The sequence below is a fragment of the Vollenhovia emeryi genome, unplaced genomic scaffold, assembly GCF_000949405.1.
Source record: "Vollenhovia emeryi isolate VEMERY1.0 unplaced genomic scaffold, V.emery_V1.0 DF939143.1, whole genome shotgun sequence".
Classification (NCBI taxonomy): Eukaryota; Metazoa; Arthropoda; class Insecta; order Hymenoptera; family Formicidae; genus Vollenhovia; species Vollenhovia emeryi.
Window position 1 is genome coordinate 1,468,635 of NW_011967223.1, and position 9,616 is coordinate 1,478,250.

At 47.9% G+C, this 9,616-nt stretch overlaps 1 protein-coding gene across 1 annotated transcript in view; it reads left to right on the forward strand.

The window, feature by feature from the left end:
* LOC105566702 overlaps positions 1–9,616 on the forward strand; it is a 20,341-nt gene that overhangs the window by 4,966 nt on the left and 5,759 nt on the right. Inside the window, exons 2-3 of the mRNA XM_012020910.1 lie at positions 4,248–4,384; positions 5,765–5,941. Of these exons, the coding sequence (XP_011876300.1) occupies positions 4,248–4,384; positions 5,765–5,941 (314 nt within the window). The remainder of the gene's footprint in view (positions 1–4,247; positions 4,385–5,764; positions 5,942–9,616) is intronic.

Sequence of the window (9,616 nt, forward strand, 5' to 3'; positions counted from 1 at the left end):
AGATGGAGAGGAATATTTTACTCGATGGCTATTCCGAAATCATTTTGAGCCTTTCCGATCTATTTCTCGAGTAAACCATTTCTCGGAGAAAATCCGTCCTGACACGTAAATCTGAATCTAAATGCGCGTTCCTAAATTCATTTAAAAAAGTGTTGCAAGCATTCTGCCCATTTCAGGAAAAGCAGAAATCGAACGACGGCGTGCTACGGGCGGCGCAAATCGAACGCGGCGTGTAAAGATGATCGATTGATCGCGCGGATCGCGCCCCTCGCGGGGAGGACCACGCGCGCGCGCGGCAGACATAGACACGCGGGCAAAGAAATTATAGCCGCGGGGGTCGTCCTGTAACTTCTTGAGTGGGCGCGATAGCTGATGACCGATGCGAATAACAATTTGCGAGTAATTGAACTGTTGCGCCGCGCGGCGGCTGCGGGTCGACGTGATGAAACGGAGGAAACGCCGCGCGTCTGTCGCGGTGCGGCGATATTGTTTCCCGTGCTCGTAGCAGCGCGGGGCGAGGCAAACGCCGTTATAACGGCACGGGCAGGGAGGCTGGCGGAGGTGCAATAATTAACGTTTCGTAACGGCCGGGATGATCCGGCTTAAACGAAGTAGGTAAAACGGTGCGTGTACGCCGGGCATTTGCGATGCGATATAGTTATTCGACGTCGGTATCTAATTAAACGCTGCTCATTGAAAATCCCGTTACGCGCGGCCTCATATTCAACCGCAATACAGTCTAATTTCGCGTTCGGCAAATAATTATCCGCCGCGGAGGGAAGCGCGCTCCAGATATTCGGTTACAATTATAACATAAGCGCGCGCGGCCTCTCCGCTTAAAAATCTCCGCGCTTTCTTTTTTTTTCAGACACAGGGCATTACACGGTCAACTCCCGGAGTCAAGTTTCGGCCGGGGTGAAACTCGCTGTAAATTAATGCGGGAAAATGAAATTCCGTTGTCTACATCCGCCCCCTGGCCTCCCGGCTCGCCGGCCGCGGCTCGCCGAAAGCGAGTTTTTACTTTCGTGGCTTAAACTGTTTCGCAATTAAAGTTGAAATTAATCGTTTAGCGAAGTGGACGTAACGTAATAATAATGCCTAAAGTGCTGAACTGTATAGTCGCGTGGTAATATCGGGCGTGCATATTGCATGTTTGTCCTTTCACTTCGGACAGGGGAGTGCATGAAAGGAATTTTGAAGAAACGAATTCGTGAAACATTTAGGTTTTCATTAAGGTGTGCAAAGCCCCGGAAGGTATTATTCAAAGACGGCTGAGCGAAGATGAGTGGCGAGGGGAAGGGGGAAGAGAGAGAGAGAGAGAGAGAGAGAGAGAGAGAGAGAGAAAGAGAGAGAGAGAGGGAGGGAGAGAAGGGAGTTGAAGGGAAAAGGAATCAGTAATTGGGAGTGGCGCTAACCTTTTTACGAAACTCACTTCTACCTTTGGTTCAACCTTCCTGGCTTAACTTTTTGCGAGGAACCAATCTGTGAAATCGATAGCTTTCTTTCCTTCAGCAAACGGCTGTACGGTGTGCCAGACGGGTTTTCTCGCAAAAGGATTTAAATTCCGACGTATTGAAATCCGAGCCGCTCGTACAAAGCCGCCACGAGTTACGGCAAACGAAAGTAAACTCATTTCCAATCCCCGCCTATCTCTTTCATTATAACGCCGTCCGAACTTTATTTCCCGAATGTCTTGAATGATAGTCGAGTGTACAGCTTTTACGCGGGACGAGTAATCGAGGGATATTTAAAAAAAGGGTGGGGGAGGGGGAAGAAATGAATAGCTTTGGTAATCAGCCGCCTCGGCAGCGGCAAGAAGCTGTCGCGAATACGCCCGCGAATCGAGATCGGGTTGCCTTCGGTCGCGCCAATCTATTTCGCACGTTAATTGGAATCTCATTAAACGGAAGCCAACCGAAATGGTTTCTCTGCAAGGACTCCGCTCAATGCTCGACCGATGCGGTAATTGACGTAAAACGGGTTAATCAGAGTACTTGGTTTTCCTGCGGCCTTCTACCGCGCTGCCTGCCGTCCCCCGTGTCACGATTTCACGTTATCGGATTACGCTTCACGGCATATTTCGCAAAATATCGCCGGTGACTCTCTTCAGAGATTCAAGGCGACGTATTTATTATACAAAATTCCGCCGCGGAAAGGCGATATCGCTCGGAAACGTTTATCGCTCGCGCGTTTGTCCCCTCCCCCCCCCCCAGCTTAGGATAATACGTCATCTAAGGCTAAGGACTGCGTGCCAGCGAGATCATCCCTAGAGCTCGCCTCCCTCGCCGTCGTCCTTGATAATTCTTACGTCTACCCCGAGCGTACGTCGTTAATGCCGCGAGGTTTCTTTTTTTTTCTTTTTCTTCATATTTACCGTCGCAAATGTCACCGGGGAAAAAGAGCCGTCGAGCAACGTTGCCTACGAGATGCGGCACACCGACACTCGAACACGTCCGCGGTAGGTGCGCGCATTAATGAGACCAGCACTTGTGCCTCGCGGGTGACCCGTTCGCGTAAGCAGTAGTAATAATGTCCTTAATGTAATTAACTCGGCGAGCTACGGCGGGCGGGGCCAGAGCGGCGGAGAAATCAGATTTATGGACCTTCAGCTAAAATCGCGCGCGTCCGAGAGACCCCGACAAGGAAGTCGCTAAAGCAGTTCGTATCTCTCGCGATAATGCGATTTACCTCGCAGTGCATTCAGTAGCGATAACGCGATCTTTCGCGGTTTTATTCATCGCGGTTTTCATTGGCGCCGCGACTCGCGTCCGCCGCTCCGGGGTCTCGTATTTGCTTCGCAAAATCTGGGAACCGGAGCGGGATTATGCTCGGAGGAGACGGTGGTAATACGGAACGAACTGTTGAATTCGATACGCAAGAGCTGTTTAGCGGTAACTCGCCGCAAAATACTTAACAACGTTCTGCTTATCTACCCCAGAGTATCTGGTAGCTCCGCATTAGTTGCACAAGAGACTATAAAAAGAGCGGATGCGATTGACTCCCGTCCATCGCGAAACGTTTACACAGTAGAAACTCAGATCCTTAATAAATTAAGTGACTTGGAATAATCGTTGCTAAACCAGCAAGAGTGTTACGTTTCCATGTTTATCTCGTAACATTTCTCACGTGTACTGAGCAAATCTTCATGAAAGCGTTTTCTTCAAACCTTCCCTGATCTTCCTTGTATATTAGCATCCTGTTTCCTTGAGGCCCGAATTCGACGTGATTCTGAATGTTTAGAGAAATCGTTTTACCCCCCGTTGAATTTAAAAACGTGCACTTTGCAGGCCGAAAGATGTTTGCAGAAATAAAGAACGCTGATGTTGATCCCATTACTATAATGAGTTTTAACTTATTATAAATAAGAATAGAAAGAGCGAGGGATAAACCGCTGACCAAATTCATGTACACCAATGCCTACGCGGAAAAAATGTAGCTGCCGTAGCTCAAAAACTGCCCGAGTCGAAATTTTGGTACTATTTTGACACTTAAAGATAATTTACGCCTACTTAGCTGATCTATACATCTACATAGACTAGCAATAACCTACTTTGATGACGTTATATTTTTTTACTCCTCCCTTGAATCTTTAATTCTAAAAATTTACCTCAGCTCCTACTTAAAAGGACTTGCTTTAATGCTGAATTGGCAAAAGTAGACATTTCCGACACTGTCAGTTTTAAAGTAGGAGTAAATTTTGTACTTGCAGTTCGACCTCTTTTACTGTTTTAGGTCCTACTATATAATAGAACTAAATATAACTAAAGTTCAACATAGGGCCAAAATTTCGACTCACGAATGTATATGGTAACCAAATTTCAGTTGTGACAGCTAATACTTTACTACTGTCCCTATTGTATTAGGTGCGACAGTAAACCGTTGACTGTGGTTTAGAAATTTATAAATGAAAGTTAATGCAGCAAAGTATTTTTAGCAAATAACGATTAGCTGCGGTAGTAAAAAAAATTTTTTTTAGTGTACTAATGCCCAGTGGACATTACTTTAGCTTATTATCTTTTTATCTAGTTTTATGTTATTTTATCTTATTTAATCTTTATAATGCTCCAGTAAGACCTAATGCCCAGTAATGCCGCAAATCTGTACACCACAATGCCCTCAGCGGTTCACCCCTCGAGAAATAGAAATATAAAAGGATCTCTCGCACCTTTTCCTCTAACATTTCGTCCTTTTATCGAGGATCAATCTCGGACGATCGAAAATATCTTTTGGATATATCTTGCTTGCAGCGCTATGGACGTCGGGATACCAGTCGACAGTCCAAACCTGGTGCTGTTGTTTTACGTGGCTCAGCTCTTCTTACGCGAGCTGCACAAGAGTAAAAACCTCATACGAATCATACCCATGGACATGTCCGGGTATTACGGTGAGTCACGTTTACAACGTTTGATGCGACAATACTCCGGGGGGGGGGGGGGGAAAGACAGTTAGCAACCCATTTTGGGGCCCACAATTAGTAATCGAATTATTTGGATTGTTCGTAACTCTGGGAAAAATTTTGACCGTTCTTTTTTTGTAATTAAGCAACTTGACGTTTCGGTTAGTGCCTCTTAAGTGAAAATTATCTTTGCGTTACTGAATATCGACAGAACAAATTGAGAGAATTGATTAGTATTACTTTAAAATTGTGGATATAGATAGGATAGCTAATTGCGATTTTTATTTACGCGGGGGAAAATTCGTAAAAGATTAAAATTACGAACGATCCAGATAATTCGATTACTAATTGTGGGCCCCAAAATGGGTTGCCAATTGTCCTTTTTTTTCCCAGAGTACGATAATTATCTCCAAATCGCTCGAAGGACCCGCGGATGCCGGAAAGTAGACGGAATACACGGGACACTTTACTGTAGCTTTTTTTTTCTCATCGAGTGCGCGATCGCGACTTGGTCAGCGGCGATCTTAATCTCGAGAGATAAATGAGTGCTCGTCGACGAAATTAAATTCGCGTCGTTCTCGGTGAAATAGCACCCGGAATTACAATCCCACGCGAGAGAGATCCGCGCGGAAGATCGTAAGAACGAGCGCGGAGGTGCCATCGGAATCGAGTCACGTTGCGTTATCGGTTTGCAACGTTAAATCAGTTTCCGCGGCCGCTTTGAGCCAGGCCGGATAGACTGATTTACGGCGTGTACATCCCTACGGACCATAACTCTCAAAACTACCGCGTACATTTATAGGCCGCCACGCGTTCGGCAAATCCCCGTTTCCAACTGCACGTCGCTTCCTACAAGCGAGCCGAATTCTATTGCACACGACGTACACGTGTCAGAGAAAGAGAGAGAGAGAGAGAGAGAAAGAGAGCAACTGATGCACCGTTGCGTTTAATAAGTGTTTTTTTCTAACTTTAGCGTTTATCAAGTAATAAGTAAGCCACAAGGCATCTCTCTTTCTCCCATAAGTAAAACTTGGCTCCGAATAATTTATAACTATTTCCTTGACATTAGCGCTATAGCTTGTTCCGGACGCTCGCTTATTTCTCCCTCCGTTGCACGCATTAAGGTACATGGAAGCTTTTTTAAATCCCGTCGAAAAAAAGGGCAAGAAACGCCCTATGCACTTTTATATTAAAGCCACGCTAAACGAAGCGTTGCGTATTAACATATTGTGTTATTAATAAAATTGTGTATTTCCGCCGCGCCGCGCTTAAAATAATGTTCCGCTGAGAAGGGAGGAAGACGTTGCCGGAGCTCACGAGTCGACGCCGTCGAAATCTAACGACACAGTTTTCGTTATCGCGTTACAGAGAACCGCGCCGGTCCCTCGTATATCGGCAACGTGGTCTCGCAGATCCTCCTGTGCAAACAGATTAGACCGGACTTCAACGAGGAGGAGATATGCAGCATCCGAAAGGACTCGGAAGAGATCGGCCAGCTGATAGCGGAGCTGCAGGAATTTATGCCCCAATCGGAAGCTGACACGGGTACAATTCCGCCAGTACCTTCGTTCGTATACCGCCCGAGATCCTTGCCCTATTCACTGACGATTGTCCCGCGTGTCTGTCAGTCGCGCTTCTCAGAAAGCAGATTTATCAAGCGTATTCGTGACGGGAAAGAGAAGTGATCTATAATTAAATGCCGTAAGGATGATTAAAACCCCCCATTATCCGATTTGGTCGGGGAGAAGCGAGATATATTTGGGTGATCCAGTTTCACGAATAGTCCGCGTCTTGAAGAAAGTTTACCCGGCGCACAACACTCCGCGGATTGTAACGAGATAGAAATTATCACAGCAATTTAACAGTTCCCTTCATCCTCCGTTCTATCATCCCGGTCCTTCTGAGAGCTGCTTAATTTACATATTTTCCCTGGTGTTATTCATAGCAGCGGGACCGCGCGCGCGCGCGCTTTCTTTCCGTGCCTCGTAACATCTGAGACCTAGCTGTTTCTAAAGCAGAGAATACACTTCAGAATGACTGGGAATGTTGTTCTCGAGCGTTTACGTCTTGTCGGTGCATACACACACACACACACACACACACACACACACACACACACACACACACACACACACACACACACACACACACACACGCTCGTTTCAAACTACCAGTGGGATGAAGACGTATATGTTACATCATGTGTAACATACGCCTACACGTGTTTGCGTAAACGTAATGTGCATGAGGGATGTTCATTTTCTTAGCGGCGCCGCTTGAATAGCCCGAGCTTAAACGGCGTTCGGATAATAGAGGTTTTATTATATACGTACAAAGGTACACGTACGCCCGCACACGTACACGTTTATTTTTAGTAGGACATTTTTCCCCAGCGCGCGCGTCGCTACACGAGGGTTGAAATTTTTTTCCCCGACTTCGCGCCGCGAGATTAAAAGAGAGGCGGAGGGGGACACGGGGGGGGGGATAAATAGGTCGGAAAGTCTGTAGACTCGATTCTGAAACGTGGCGGAAGAGATACGGAATAGGCCTGATCGATATAATATGCGGAACGGGGAAGCGTTGTGGGCTTTCGGGCACGTCGTTAGTGCGTGCGCCACAAACGTGCGCTCGTGTCGATATACGGTGGACGCGCTGGTGAACGCCGTCCGACCCTTAGACCCCGGGTAATACAGGTCAAGGACGAGCCATTCTGCAAAATCCGTTTGTCCGAACTGCATTCCTCCGGTCCGCGAAGGAAGCGCGGACGAGCGAAAGTGGCAAATGCCAGAGGGCAAGATGGCGGGGGAAAAAAGGTGGAGAACGCGGGGGGTGGGGGGGGGGGAGAAAAATATACTCGTCGGGGCCAACAAATCTAGGCTGCCGTTCGTAAAACAATCTAGCCCGTTTGTTCGATAAATATTGCCCTCCATTGTGCCGCCGGGAGGTTGACTTAAGCGTGGAACAGCGCGGCGAAGGGGCGGGCGGGGGAGGGAAAGGAGGAGAAGTAGCGGAGAGAAGGCGAAAGTTGGGCGGTTTAAGCGCGAATTAAACTATGTTTCTGCTTCATAAATCAATGTAACGGCGGAATAATAGCGGAGTTACATTTGAGACGGTCGTGTTATTAATGAAGGCGTGACACCCGACGGATCCCGGGATATCCCGTAAGCGCTTCCGGCACCGAATGTTCGCGTAATAATGACAAATAAATGTGACGTGCATGGCCGGAACGGTGAGACGCGGCCGCTGAGAATTCACGTCCCCGGGCACAAGCGCGGCAATCAGCGCCGGTGCCTTACGGTGCCGACGAACGTGAAAAATTTCGGGCGAATCGGGGGAGGGAAAAAAAAATAGCGGCGAGAGACGCGACGAGCTGGACCGACGAATAGGGCGGGGGATGGGGAAAACGACACACGCGCGACGCAATCCAGGATTTATGGAAACAATATCGATGAACGTTTTCATATCGTACTCATCTGCATTCACGTTTGCGAACTCGTCAATGGCCGAAGACAACGTAATGTGCAAGTATACGGGCGTGTATATAAACGCGTATGTACGCGCATAAAGGGAACGTCCGCTTTTTCCGTATGGGAAATCTCAATTTGCTGAATGTCATAATCAAACGCACATAAAACGAACTCGTCGCGCCTGATTCTGGTCGCGTAATGGTTTTTGCTCGACAGCTAAATTTTAATCGATTTTAATGCGCTCCGCCGTCGGGGTGCGAGCTTGTTTTGCAAATGTATTCGCAACTAAATTAGTAATTAACAGGCAGTCGGGGGAGGACAGGGGAGCAGCGGGCAGGGGGCTCCAAACGCGCGCGCGGGAGCAAGCCGAGCAAGGTCGGTGCCGCGATCCAGTTTCCGTGGTAAGGTCGGACAAGCGCAGCGCTGTGGCAGGCGCGGATCCGCGCGGACGCGGCTCGGTTATCGAGAGGAAAAGCGGTAGTTTTTGACACGGCGCCGTGACGTGGGTCAAGGCCGCGAGTCGCGGAATCGAGATGATCTTTGGCTCGCGAGATATACGCGAGACGGGGCGAGAATTCTGGGATGCCGCGTGGACCGAACGCGCGATGAAAAAACAGAACGCGGGACGGAGTCGCGCCTCTCCGCGGGCGCGGAATCGGACGGGCGGTACGCTCCGCCAGACGATCCCGTGGAATTTGCGAAACAATTCCGCCGCCGCGGCCGCGCTGGTTTGGGGAGGAGAGAGAGTTCGGCGAATACTTCCGCCGAGCGGAAGCGCGACGCCGCGGAGCGGAATTACCGCCTCTCCCGCACAACTCCCGTCTGACTTCGCAACCCCCTCGCTTCGTTTCGCAGTACAGTCAATACGTTGAATTAATCCACAACGCCGGCTAACGCAACGCTCTTTGTTGAGGCACACAACTACGCTTTTCTACGAGACGCAAAATTGAACAGCCATCGCTGTCACTCGGTCCGTCGTCGGTGTCGCGGTGAATTTTTTTTTTCGGGAACATTTTTTTTTCTCAATAAAATAATCGGCTCGACGATAATTTGCGATTTATTAAATTTCCGCGATTACGCGTCACTTCGTTTCGACGATATAATCTCGAATGCATATTATATCGCGTATCGCGAATAATCGGGATTGCTCGAAATTAATTTCGTTTCGTCGAACAGATAAATACAGTCGGCGATAATGGATAGAGCTTATCTAACCGGAATATATGTGTTACATCCGTTGTTTGGGATTAACACGAGCGCCGACATCCTTCTCGCGCGTTACGTCAAACCTCGCGAGATTATCCTTGTACGCTTTCAATCTCTCGCGGAATTTCATATTCCTGTCGCTACCGACGTTATCCGGGAAGACCCCCGATGGCATTGCAATTTATAGCGATCGTCACGTTGACGGAATTAAGTCGTCCTTTCAGCAGGAAGGATGCGCGATCCCTTTTTTCCCCCTTCCGTCCCCGTACCTTCCCGTAAGGCTCGAAACGTATTAGCTGTCTACTTTTTTCAATAAAAAAAAGTAGGGCTTGAAAGAGACACATACACGGTACCATTGATTTTTGCTGATTATTTGTGGTACCTCTCTAAATCTGTGCGACAATTTCGAAATTTTAGTACCCCTTTCCATCCATTCTCGTGCCTTTCGTAAGACTCGAAAATAGTTGTCTACTCTTTTTAATTAGAAAAAAATAGAGAGAGGTTGAATGAGACTTGCATGGTACCATTGATTTTTGCTGTATTATTT